This window comes from Pongo abelii, chromosome 1, assembly GCF_028885655.2.
Source record: "Pongo abelii isolate AG06213 chromosome 1, NHGRI_mPonAbe1-v2.0_pri, whole genome shotgun sequence".
NCBI lineage: Eukaryota > Metazoa > Chordata > Mammalia > Primates > Hominidae > Pongo > Pongo abelii.
The window spans coordinates 183,129,059-183,142,769 of NC_071985.2; the positions used below are offsets into that span (position 1 = coordinate 183,129,059).

Sequence of the window (13,711 nt, forward strand, 5' to 3'; positions counted from 1 at the left end):
GGATTGAACCAGGAACAGGCATCCACCTTCCCTCTCCTCCCCCTTTATCCATCTGTTGGCCCAGGGCTAACACCCTTGATGAGAAGTGGTTAGGAGTTATGAGATAGGAGCAACCCATTTATAGATTGCTTTTGTTTACAAAGTGCCTTCACATGTATCACCTGGTTTGAATTCACAAATACCATCCAAAGAAGGTAGGGTTAAGATTTATCTTCTCTACTGTGTATTGAGGAAATGGAGATCCAAAGGGATAACACGACTTACATAAGGTTTCAAATACATCTATCAAGTATGGGGGTGGGGAAGGCAAGGCAGGACTTTCAGTGAAGTCTGTCTCAATTCTGGTTAGTCTGATGCACTGGGTTTGGTATTTCTGACCAGAAAGTGTTTGGGGGATGTGTTTGCGTGTGTGCCTGCGTGCGCACATGCGTGCCAGAAAAGTGTTTAGGGTGTGTGTGTGTGTGTGTGTGTGCCTGTGCGTGCACACGCATGCCAGAAAAGTGTTTGGGGGATGTGTGTGTGCTGGGGTGTGTGGAGCTCTTGGGTAGTGCTGTCTCTCTCTCTCGTACTTAGAGGGTGATCTGTGTCCATTGACTGGTGACGGGCACTGGGAAGAGCAAAGGTGGCTGAGGACTAGTTCCAGTTTCCACAGTTAGGACCAAGATATGAGAGTGACATTTGAGTTTCCTGTTTGTTGTCCAGCTCAGGGCTCTGGGTAATGAGAAACCAGACAGAACTCACTGCAGAAACCCTCACCAGAAAGACGGAAGCTGAAAACTGAAGTTCCTGCACGTCCAGCCTTGGGGTCTGAAGGGAGAGGAAAGACTGAAGTGACTCAGAAAGCAGTAATACTTCAGTAATACCTCAGTTCAGGGCAGCAGGCAAGGAAGGCCTGCTTCAGAACACCTCCTCCATAGGGCACGTTGTTTATACCTCATATTAATAAAAACAAGAACTCCACTCAGGCAGCTTCTCTGTGTTACTGCCTGCCCTAGCCATAAAAAGCAAGTCAATCAATCCAAAATGGACCCAGGCAAGAAAGATGAGGAAAATTCCATGTATGTGATTTCAGGCTTTCTATCCAATCCTGCATTACAGTGGGCAAGTGTCTCCACAATCAGAGGCCTGTCTCCAGAGAAAGGGCTACAGGGCCAGTGGTGGGAGAGGGTGTGGGGTTGGGATTCTGGTAACCACTTGAGAAAGGAACCAAAGTTGTCACCATTCATTTTCATTGATGTAAAGAAAACTCAAACTAGGTGGTCCATTTGAGTCATTTAACCACAATTAATTTACTAAATTTCCTCTGGTCTCCTTTTACCATTCTATATCCATTTCCTTCTATTCTGTTTTTTAAAAAAATTGATGGCTATTTCAATTTTAGTTTTTTACATACTATCTAATAAGCCAGTGAAGATCCTTTTTGGATCAAAGTGACATGTCAAAAAACAAGAAGGCAGAAAGAGGAAGCAGGACAAACACACACACACATACACACAAAATATAGCAACAACAACAAACCAGGCAAAGAAAAGAGAGGAAGAAAGAGCAAGAAAAATAAGAAGCCAAGTGCTCTTGACTCGTCAAAGGAAGTACTGAGTATAAAAGCCTCTGAAAACAAACACAAAGGGCAAATATCAGGGATTGCTAAGTGTATATTTTATGCTTATACCACCAATAAAATTATTTAATCTGATTCCAGAAGTTTGTGATGAGAAATTCCATTAGCGGCCATAGGAATTAGAGTTATTACCCTAGCTAGCTGTATCCACTTTGTGTTTATGAGGCTTGTATCTCACCAGACATTCAACTACAAAACAAGGGACATGCAAAAAACTCAACTTAGAAATCCGCAAGAACTTTAAGTAGGTGGAAAGCAAGTCACTGAGCAAATGGGTACATGACCTTAGAGAGATAAATAATGATTCTCAGATCACAGACGCCATGGGAAGTCTGAAAGCTGTCAACTTCCTTCTGTGTTAGGTAGAGTTAGTTACTAGCAAAGTAGAAGGAACGCAGACCTCAGAATCAGACTTGGGTTCAAATATCAGCTCCACTACTTATTAACTGTGACCCTGGATAAATTATTTAACATCTCTGAGCTTCAGATATTTCACTGACACAAAGGTGGTATCCCCACTTACCCGACAGAGTAGTCCTGCCTGTTCTATTCATTATCTCTTGAAGATGTCTGTATTAGGCAGCTTGGGCTACCATAATACCACAGACTGGGTGGCTTAAACAACAGAAATTTATTTTCTCACAGTTCTGGAGTCTGGAAATCCAAGATCAGGGTGCTAGCATGGTTGGGTTCTAGTGAAGGCTCTTTTTCTGGCTTGCAGATAGCTGCCTTCTTGCTTGTTGCATGTGTATGGAGAAAATTCCAGTCTCTCTTCCTCTTCTTATAAGATCACTAATCCTATCAGATCAGGGATCTACCATTATGGCCTTATTTAACCTTAATTACTTCTGCAGAGGCCCTATCTCCAAAAACTATTACATTGGGGGTTAGAACTTCAACATAAGAATTTTGCAGGGACATAAACATTCATTCCATAACAACGTCTCTGAAGCTTGGCTCAGCTGCCTCCTCTGCATGGACCGGTCTCCTACAATCTAATCTCTACCAAATTCAGGGCCAAGTTGAAGGCTCGCTTTTCTTTGACACTTGCTTTGAGAATCTCAGTCTATTGTCATCTTTTTCTCCTTTGAACACCCATAACTGATGTTGTCTTCATTCAGCACAGACAGAGTGGTACGGTAACAGAAAGACCATAGACTTTGCAGTCAGATGCCCTAACCCCACTCACCAGCTGACTAATTCTAGGTCTTGGGTTCTGCATCTGCAAAATGGGAATAAAATCACTGATCAGGCAACACTGATATAAAGCTTCAATGAGATAACATCTATAATATGCCTAGCACTGTAGCTGGCACACAGTAGGCATTCTATCAAACCTCCAACTTCATTGTATCATTATGAATCCTTTTTCACTATCCTTCCAATGACATTAATAGCCAGGACCAAGGAAAGGTAAGATTGGGCCTTGGTGAAGAACAAAACAAAACAACCTCCACTTCCCTCTTGCCCCCGCCCACAAAACAGCAAAGGTAGATGTGTAGTTAATATGCATAATAAGCAGCCAGCTCCCCGTCACTTCCAGACTTTCATGAAGGGCTGTCATTTGTTCTGGCTTCCCTGGCTCGTTGGTCCTGCAGCAACACATGGGCACAAACTATGTCTTATCCATTTTGACCTCCTCACAGACTGTGATACAGAATTTCAGAGAAGGGAAGGAAAGGGAATAATATCTATTTGGTCTGAGAGAGTAGACACTAAATAAATACTGTTGGTTGATTGAAAATGTTTTACAAATGTAAAAACCTTATACAAATATATGATCTCTATCTGAATTTTATCTTCTCTCCAAACTAGAAATATCTTCTCCTATCAAAGCTCAATTTTGAGACTGCAGAAAAAACGAAAAAGCAACTTAAAGATCTTTAGTTCTTATGAAGAATAAACACAGATACAGAGTGTATCAGTTAAGAGCAGTCGGGGAGATGTGGAATGGGGGTGAGGGGGCAGATTGAAAAAAGAAATCACCACTACTACACCTCACAGAAGACAAGAAGAAAATGAATTTCCCATTAACACATTTCAGAAAGCACTTTCCTCCTACCCTGAAGCTGATGAATTACATTTTTAGATAATGTGTAGAAATTTCAGTTTGACATTACCTTCCTCCTTAGTTCCTAGTCTCAATCAACCAGGCCATTCTACAGAGAAGGAAAGAGTGAGTGAGTGAATGTGTGGGGGTGTGTGTGTGTGTTGGGGGAAGAAGAGAAGGCTGCGTGAACAGGGAATTGGTCTTACGAACCAAACAGTCAGCTAAAGTACAGAAATAGAAAATTCTTAAAATACCCAGCCTGATTCACATCCTAGGTAAAAATCCTTTGAGACATCTCTCCTGGGATGTGAGAATACTTTCCTACGGTTATCTGAGTTCGGAAGCAGGGCAGAACTGTCTGATTTGGAAAGTAAGATGAAGGGGAACACAGCCAGGAGGCAAAAGGAAACCATACCTGGTCTGTAATCCTGACTACAGACATCCTGGGAAAAAATTGTGTCGGAAGATGCATAATGTACCTGCACAAACCCTAAACCTCACAGCTCCACTCAACTGCCAACCTGCCCTAATTAGAAAGGATGGAAAGTCTCTGATTCCCCTTGATGAGTGTGTAAGAAGCACAATGATTACATGGTTTACTGTTTGCACTTCACGTTCTGACGTTCTTCAAGTTCCCCTTAATAAGGCAGACTCCAATTCTCCTGTTTTGTAACGCCATTAGGCTGCCAAATCTTCTCCATACCTAAAAATTTTCCACTCACCTCCAACAATAGCCAACCCCCCTTCCCGAGTCAACAAATCAAAACTCTTTTATTCTTCTTTGTAGAATACGTATGACTGCAGGGAGGTGATAAATAAAATGACAGATGCAAATCTGCCTGATTTTCCTCTGAAATCAGGAGATACATCAAATTGTACTAAGCACATTTTCCAAATCAGCAGCAAAATATGCTGATAAATGCTACCATTTGCTGTACTCTTGCCATCACTAATGACTCTCCATCTTATGTGCATGTAGAAAAGTTCATTTAGCTAATCAATATCTTGGGATTTTCTTGGATATGCCTAAATGAGGCTGGGTTTTTATTATGCTTAAATTGTAGGCAGCATCCATTTCAATACAGTGTTTGCACAATAAAGAAAAGGTGAACATATTGAAGAGTATTTCACGAAAAGAGAATATCAGAAGTGAAAAAACCACTCCAAGTCTAGTCTTCTTTGTTTAGCTAAGCAGTGACCTGTTTAATACCAAAAATTTATCTTTTTAATGCACGCTGTGCCATTTTCCAAAACAAAAGATTCTGAGCTCTAATTATGTTTTCTCTGTATTCGAAAATTTCATTCCCTAGGTATACAAGCTGAGTTGGTTTGTAAAAGGGAGAAGTCAGTTTAGTATTTTGGGGGAAACTGCCAGAGATAAAGTATAAATTTGACAATTCACAATTAGTCAGTGCTGGGTTCAAGTACCAGCTCCCTTAACTTGGAAGCTAAGTCACGTTGGCAAGTAATTCAACTGCTCCTGATTTCAAGTTTCTGCATCTGTAAAATGGCCATCATGAGGATTATGTGAGACTCTGTCTACTGATCTCAGCACAATGCTTGGCACATAGTAAGTACTCAAAAGCATTGGCCATTATGATTCTCCAAGATAGCTTGATTTATTATTTAAATAAGCTACTATATTTAAAGCATTATTATAGTGCTCAGTAAACATATTAAGGCACACACACAAAATAAAAGCTGCTGCAGTTGTTCTTATATGTCTGCTTGGTGTTGTAAGAAATTATGCCAATAAACTCACCTTGGGGCTGAATTCACATTTTGGGAGTGAGTTCAAGGAATTTTTATATCTTAGGATTTTTCAGAGCCTTTTATTGTTTATACAGTTATCTCAGAAGTAAAATTCAACCAAATTCCCATGGTGTTCCTATAAGTCCAGTACATGAAAGTATATAAGGTACATTAAAACAATCCAGAACCCTCACTCCCCTCTGCTCTTCAACCCAATAGAATGTACTCTGTCATGACTCAAAGCCTAGATGCTCTAATAGATACTGTGGTCACTGCTGTGGTCCATTTCCCACATCTCACCTACTGAGAGAGACACACTCAGGATTGTTAGCACTTTCAGAAATTCAAGAAAGAACACAAGTTACCCAGTGTTACTGCATCAAAACTGAGTTGGTTCCTTTAATTAGAGTTGTAAATTCAGATACAAAGGCAGCAGCAAAATATCCACCCTCTTGCCCACAGTAGTGAAGGTTATTTATTTGGCCTTATTCTTTTTCCACTAAATGATATTAATTAAACCAAAGAGACATATTATAAAGGAAGAAATGAAGACATGGGTTAGAAGTGGTGTTTAGGAAATGCTGTCTTTGTCCATTGGGGTACAACTCTAACTGACTTAATTTTTTGGTATGCTTAACTTCATTTGACCATGCTGCTTCATATTAGACCACTGCTTCCAAAGAGACACGTTCCAGGGCTACTTCTTTTGTCCAAAGCACAGAGGAATAAAAAATACTTTTGTTCTTTGACTAAAATTTTAGCTCTATTCCTTTGCCTTTCTTTCCTCTACCTAAATCCTTACCCTATCTTTTAAACTTTCCCCAACAGCTCCAGCTAACACCAACCTCATCTCTTCCAACCACCTATAGCACTTACGTATTAATAGCATGTTCCATATACTTGTCTCTTAATAGATTCAGTTTTGTTTTTGATAATGTTCAGTTTGGTCAGTCCTGTCCTCAAAAACTCCCCTTCAGAGCTCACACTCACCTGAAATGAATAGAAAACTACTCTTAAAAAGTACACTGTGGCCAGGCACAGTGGCTCATGCCTGTAATCCCAGCACGTTGGGAGGCCGAGGCAGGCAGATCACAAGGTCAGGAGTTTGAGACCAGCCTGGCCAATATGGTGAAACCATGTCTCTACTAAAAATACAAAAATTAGCCAGGTGTGGTGGTGGTTGCCTGTAGTCCCAGTTACTCGGGAGGCTGAGGCAGGAGAATCACTTGAACCCAGGAGGTGGAGGTTGCAGTGAGCCGAGATCGCACCACTGCACTCCAGCCTGGGCAACAGAGTGAGACTTCATCTCAAAAAAAAAAAAAAAAAAAAGAACAATGCATGGATACACAGAGAGTGACATGAAGTAAAAATACAATTCTTTTTTTTATCACTGTGATGCAAATAATCACACAATGTAAATAGGCAGGTCAAAACTGTTTGTTGTCTTACACTGATTTCTTTTTTCTTTTTTTTTTTTTTTTTTTGAGACAGAGTTTCATACTTGTCACCCAGGCTGGAGTGCAATCTCAGCTCAATGCAACCTCCGCCTCCCAGATTCAAGCAATTCCCCTGCCTCAGCCTCCCGAGTAGCTGGGATTACGGGTTCCCACCACCACGCCCAGCTAATTTTTGTATTTTTAGTAGAGACGGGGTTTCACCATGTTGGCCAGGCTGGTCTTAAACTCCTGACCTCAGGTGACCCACCTGCCTTGGCCACCTGAAATGCTGGGATTCCAGGCGTGAGTCACTGCGCCTGGCCTGATTTCTTTCTAGAGATTTTTCTTTTTTTTTTTTCTTTCCTTATTTGTTTTGGGGTGGTAACAAGATAAACACTTATAAAAATGCAAAAAAGGCAAAGAAATAATAATAATAATTCAGCTCTGCTGGTTTCAAGACATACCCTGAGCCACCTAACCTTGCCTTGGTCAAGCCACATGTTTTCTCCCCTAAAATACTGATCACATAGGAACTTGGATTCAGTAAGGCAATCTCAATGTTTACAAAACAAAACCAAAACCGAAATGGTAACAAAACAAAAAAATAAGAAACTAAATCAACTCCTTGGAGTCCATGGGAATAATATAATTTCTACCAGGTATTTGGTGTTCTTTGCCTGAGTTTCTAGGTTGCATGAACTCTGTGGGTCACATGCCACTTCCTTTCTTTTCCCCAGCAGCAGAGGCTGCAGGTAGATGAAGAAGAAAAGCTAAAGACTTAGCTTCCAATGCCATCATGTGTCACGGCTGTACACAAAAGCAACTCAGGATATGCCTTTCTTCTCCCTGGTACCTGGATTATTCTGGTGAGTGTCCTTTCCCAATTGGAAAAAGAAAAATGTAATGTCTCTGAGAAGATAAGTAACAGAGATGTCCAAAAGCAAGGTATCTTAAAACTGGCATTTTCAGAAAATTTGGTTCTACTCTGAAGGAAGACAAAGGCTGAGTTATATCCCCAGAGGATGATAAATATTGTTATCTTTGCTCCCTTTATACACATGAGTCTTGTTTAAAGCCATGGTACATTAGATAGACTCTCCAGAGGGTGCCCAGCAACCTCTGCTCAGCAGAACACAATGTTGCATTGGGTTATGAAGTGGTGGTTAGGCAGGGTCTTTACCCTGTACATGCCTCCAAATAAAATTATGCTTTTGGAAACTAGGGGTGACTCCCAGCTCTACCACCTGCTAATAACTGTGCTGCCTGGGGAAATCACTAAGCTTCAGTTTCCTCATCTAAGAAAATGGAGGCTGTTCTCTGTGTTAAATGAAATAGGGTATGTCCAGCGCTTAGCAAGTATCCAGCACAGAGGAAGTGCTTGATAAATGGTGATGTTTATGTCCTCAGCACACTTAAGTCCACGCCCAAATTTCTTCTATCTGTTCTCAAACGGAGAATTCATTGACAATTCACAGCCAGGGATGAATCTAGCCTGCTGGTAAGGCTATCAACAGAGTCACTTCCTCTCTCTGTAAAGAAATTTTAACATTACAGAAGCCAGAACCTTCTAAGGGAATCCATTACATTCTCTTAGGGAGTGGTTGGGGCTGGAAAATCTTAATCTTGAATTCTTATCTCTTTGCCACCTCCCACCCCCCAATCCTCCCACTGGATATTTAGAACTCCTTGTAAACTTCACAGGATCGAGATGCATTGAGATCTGTAGGAGGTGTTGGAGGAAAAGGGGGGACTAGGATGTTAAAAATCAGGGCAACAAAAATACCCATGATGTCATTTACCCTGACTTCTGAACCACCAGCTGCAGCCTCTCCACTTGCCTGGTGTGATATACCTCACCTCTTCCAGCCTGCATTGTGACCTAACCCCAAATGTTGGCCTCGGGGAGGTCCTCCGCTAGAGCAATTCCCACTCCTTCCCCATTTCCCCACAGCCCTATCTCTCCCTCCTTCTCTGACTTTTAGCATAGCCAATTAAACCTGAACAACGGGTGGATGGAGGAAATATGCTGCATCTATGGAATGGTACAGCAGGGACTAGTTTCACTGTTAATTTAAAATGCTAGAATTAATTAGGTAGTGTAAATGAAGAATTTAATAAGCACTCTTTACAACCACAAGTTTTACTTTTATTAAACACTGCTACCAAATGAGGGCAAATATCTCTGGTCTCTCTCTATATTTCCCTGCCTCATTCCCATAAGCTCTCTACAAATAAAAATTTTTTGGGCCTGAATTTAAGAAGAATGCGTAATTATAAATTTATGCCTGAATTGTATTTCTGCTTTCAACCCCATAAGCTTCTTCTTTAAGCTCAGATGCTACTGTATGTCTCTGCTTGTGCTGGAGAGGGTGCTAAACAAACCAAAGTTGACAATTTTGGTTTTGTATACCAAATTAAAGGCTGTCTTCGAAGCTGTCACTCCTATTCAAATCCACTCGGTGAACTACCAAATTAGCATTCTTTCAGTAAAGGAATCTGCTTGTTTAAACATGTGTCTTTAGAAAACAAGGAACAACACCATGAATCACTACTTCTCAAAAATCTCACTACAGTTCTGAAGGAATTCTGAAAAGGTGATTAATAATATTCGCTAATATAGCTTGCAGAGTCTGTATTTTGAAGGTAAGGCTATACTAAAAATACATTTTCTATATAGGAGTAGGAGGAAGAATCATATGGTTAACTGGTTTTAATTTGGTTTGAATTATCATCCTATTATAGAAAGATTATTCAGGAATCTAAATATTGGCTTTCTGAACTTATGGGAAATTCTGTTTAAGGATAGATGTTCCAGTGCTCTGGTACAAGATCACCAAAGCCTGGCCCTATTTGGAGAATTTGATAGATTTTTTTTTTCTGTTCTGGCCACTTTCCTTGAAGCATACTAGCTGTACTTATAATAATAGATTTATTTACTGAGGGACCACTATGCAGTAGACATTGTGCTAGATGCAATATATCTAGTCTCTCATTTAATCCTCACAATAAGCCCTTTGAGACAAGCATTATCTTCCAGTTTTTCAAATAAGAAAATTATGTCTGGAGTGTTATGTGACTTGTATTTTGGAAAGTAGCAGTGGTATTTAAGTTTTATGATTTTGCAAACTACTTAATTTATAAGGGGAACAGATTTACATGTGAATTATGAGAACAGAAGAATGTATATATCTACACACACACATATAGAATGTATTCTCTGATTTAAAATAAAGATGATGTATATAATGATGCAGCTTCCTTTTTTTAAAAAAAAAAACTCTAGGACAGTTGCTGATTAATTAAACTGTCTAGAGAAAGGGAAACAAAAGTCAATACTCAAAACTGACAAGTATTCAAAGTTGGATATGAATGATTTCAGGAATGGAGTATCAGAGAGTAGCAGCTTCACTGCCATCATTATGTAGCCTAATATATTTCTAAGAAAATATTCTCACTGCCAATAAGATTATAGGGAAACTTTCCCCTGAAGAATTATAGTGTCAGTGTCTGGCAAACATTTGGTTCTCAATGAACAGTTGTCAATTAGGAGAAAATCAGAACCTAAAAATCTCATGTATTGAAGTTGTATAGGGTGTTGATTCACTTTCAAGTAAAAATTCCCTCACATCTCAAAGAGTATCTTCAAAACGAACAGACAGATGAAATAAAACAAAATACCTCAAATGCAGATCTTCATTAAGCGTTTCCCTCCTACTGCAGAGTAGTTGTATTCCAGAATAATCTGCTATCCTTAGGGCCTGTTTCTCCCCAGGGACAAGGGCAGTTGTGTCAACCGTCCACACATCCACAGTGGCCCCCTTTAAAACACTTGTTTCAGGCACATGGAAGAACATTGGGCATACACGAAGCAAATATTGAGAGGAGAAGAATACATGAACAAAAACTAGTGTATAGTATAGGGAGGGCAGAGTTGTGGGACTGGAAACTATAGAACAAAGGGAAGGAATGGCTGATTAAGAATAAAAGGAGACAAAATCAAAGGATCATTTTACATGAAGATGAAGATGTACCAAAATCTTCATCTACTCCCCAGTAGTACCAATCTACAATAAGGTCTTATGTGGTGCATGTAGTGTGAGTTTATGACTGTGTATCCATGCCGTCTTGCATGCAGGGTACATGATATAGACATTCAGGTGCACCATCACACATGTGCATTTCTGCTAAGATCTGCACATCTAATGGAACAACATAGCTTCAAATCCTGTGCATACCTGTAATTTTGTCTCTCACAAGTTTGCAGGATTCTATTTCACCAATGCTCCCGAAGAGACTCCTGAATTCCTCTTGGGTCATATTCTGGGGTAAATAGTTGACGATGAGGTTGGTTTTGCTGTCATCTGTGGTTGCCCCTGTTTGCATGGGAGAAGGACAGTTTCTGTTGTTGCTAGTGGGTCCATTGCTTGTATTGGATGTCGGACCATTTGACACCTGAGGCTCCATGGTGCTAATTATCTAAATAAAAATAAAAACAATTGAAAAAGCCTTTTGAAATCTCAGACACAAAGTCTCTTTTAAAAGTTTATTTATTTTTTTGAAAAGAAAGAGAAGAAGATAAAGCAAGATGGAGCAAGAGACTGGGTTGTGAACACAGACAATTTAGAAGCATGTTTTTAACCAAAATGTTAAACTCCCCTTTCTATTTTTAGGCCAGCCCATAGATTTTGAACACAGACTAGAATGCAGTAGGAACTCTCCCATTATTTTGTTAATGAAAAGCTAATTCCTGTTTTCATTACACAATCACTCTCAGAAATGTATACTTAAGCCACACCAAATTATAATTAAAATGTAAAGTAATAATCATGATTAAAATTATAGTTCCATTAAAGCTGAAAAAGCTAAATATAGAGGACTACACTCACAAGATCAAATACAGTACCTGTTTATTAACTATCTCATAAAATAAAATGACATTAAATTAAGTGGGGTTGTTCAATATGGGAAGGGTTTAAATTTTCACTGATGCTTAATCACTGATCAAATTTAAGATTTTACAGGTACATGCTAGGGAGCTGCAAAGTCATCTAATGTCTTTTTTTTTTTTTTTTTTTAATCTAGCCATTCTGTTATTGTTTCTCCCAGACCTCTAATAAAACAAAAAACATGGAGGCAAACTTTTCTCTAGGTCTCCACGTTAGGTCCAGCACCGCCTGAGGCTGTCCACTCACATATTACTCAAAAAGGACTTTCTCTTGATTAAAATATTTAATTAAACAAAGATTTCTGGCTGGTGTGAATGTTCCAGGTAGCATGCATGAGAATAAAGAAATGAATGAATCCCTATCCTCAGGGAGCTTACAGTCTATAGAGGACAGAGACATATAAACAGCTGGTGTAGGGCAGTGATCATGCAATACAGAAGCAATTACTTCTGCTTATAGGATAGGGAGATTCAGGGACAGTTCTGAGAAAGTGCTAGAATAGGGTTTTATATGAAAAATGAGTTTAAGCTCATGAAGTCAGGTAATGAAGATGCCCTGTATGGGATGACAAACATGGAGAACTGCAAAATTGCAGAGCCAGAAGGCACATAAGGGAACAAAATCTAGCTCAACACTCACATTCGAGATGAAGCCCAGAGATGTCCGGTTACTTTTCTGTTATCATAGAAAAATGGGGGCAAAGTCCAGGCCTGCACCCGGATTTCCTGGCCCCAAACGCAGCTCATAATTCGCAACTTTCCATTTTGTCTTACACCGTCCTCTATTTGTCCATCATAAAATGGCTTCCATCTCCTCAGAAACTGATCATCAGCTCCTTGGAAATGAAATCATACTCTGCCACTTACTAGCTGTGTGACCTTGGCAAGGGACTTAAACCCTAAGAGTCTTCATTTTCCTCATTTGAAAAATGGGAACAATGCCACCCGTATGGCAAAGCAGTAAGAACCGATATGCCTTATGTAAAGCACCAGAACAGTGGTGGGCACATAACCACAATCACTGATGTTTATTAGTTACTCTGCCAATCATCCAATGTGACTTCTCTCACTGTCTCCTCACAAGAAGGCAATGAAGCATATTCTAATATTCTCTACATCTTATAGATGAGGAAACCAAGGCAAAGCAGACATCTGATAACTAGTAGCTTCCATTATTATTACCATTTGCCTGCTCAGAGGATTTAGGGGGGAAACATTTTCATTTACTATAACATACATGCAATAAAGTGTATAAATCTTAAGGGTACAACACAAAGAATGTTTACAAAGTGAACACAATTCACAACTGGGTAATTACCTTTCAGATCACAATACAGAACATGACTGGCACCCCAAATGCCTTTCTCAGGTTCTCACCCCTGTCATTTACCTCACCCTTCAAAGGTAACCACTATTCTGAATTCTAGTCCACAGATTTGTTTTACCTATTTTTTTTACCTTTATATATATGGACTCATACAACACATACTCTTTTGTGCCTTTTGACACATATATAGAGTGTCATCTGCTCTGTTACATGTAACAATGCATTGTTCTTCCCACTGCTATAGCAATTTCCATTGTGTGGAAATATTACATTTTATTTATCTGTTGATGAACATTTGGATTGTTTCTAATTTTGAACTACTATAGATAATGCTGCTATGAGCATTATGTACAAAATTTTGGTACAAAAATGTACATATTTCTATTGGGGATAGTCCTAGGATTCTATTTTTGGGATCATAGGGTGTATGTATACTCAGCTTCAGTAGATACCGCCAACAGTATTTCAAAGTGGCTGTATCCATTTATATTCCCACCAGCAGAGTATGAAAGTTCCAGTTGCTCCACATCCTCATCAATGTTCAGAGACTATTTTTTGTTTTTGTTTTTGTTTATTTTCTCAT

General features: G+C 39.5%; 1 protein-coding gene across 22 annotated transcripts in view; it reads right to left on the reverse strand.

The window, feature by feature from the left end:
- Positions 1 to 13,711, reverse strand: part of ELAVL4 (ELAV like RNA binding protein 4) — a 152,134-nt gene that overhangs the window by 44,197 nt on the left and 94,226 nt on the right. For all 22 annotated transcript variants that reach the window (XM_002810842.3, XM_024238663.2, XM_054534877.2 and 19 more), the window contains one exon: positions 11,092 to 11,332. In XM_002810842.3, the coding sequence (XP_002810888.1) occupies positions 11,092 to 11,332 (241 nt within the window). The remainder of the gene's footprint in view (positions 1 to 11,091; positions 11,333 to 13,711) is intronic.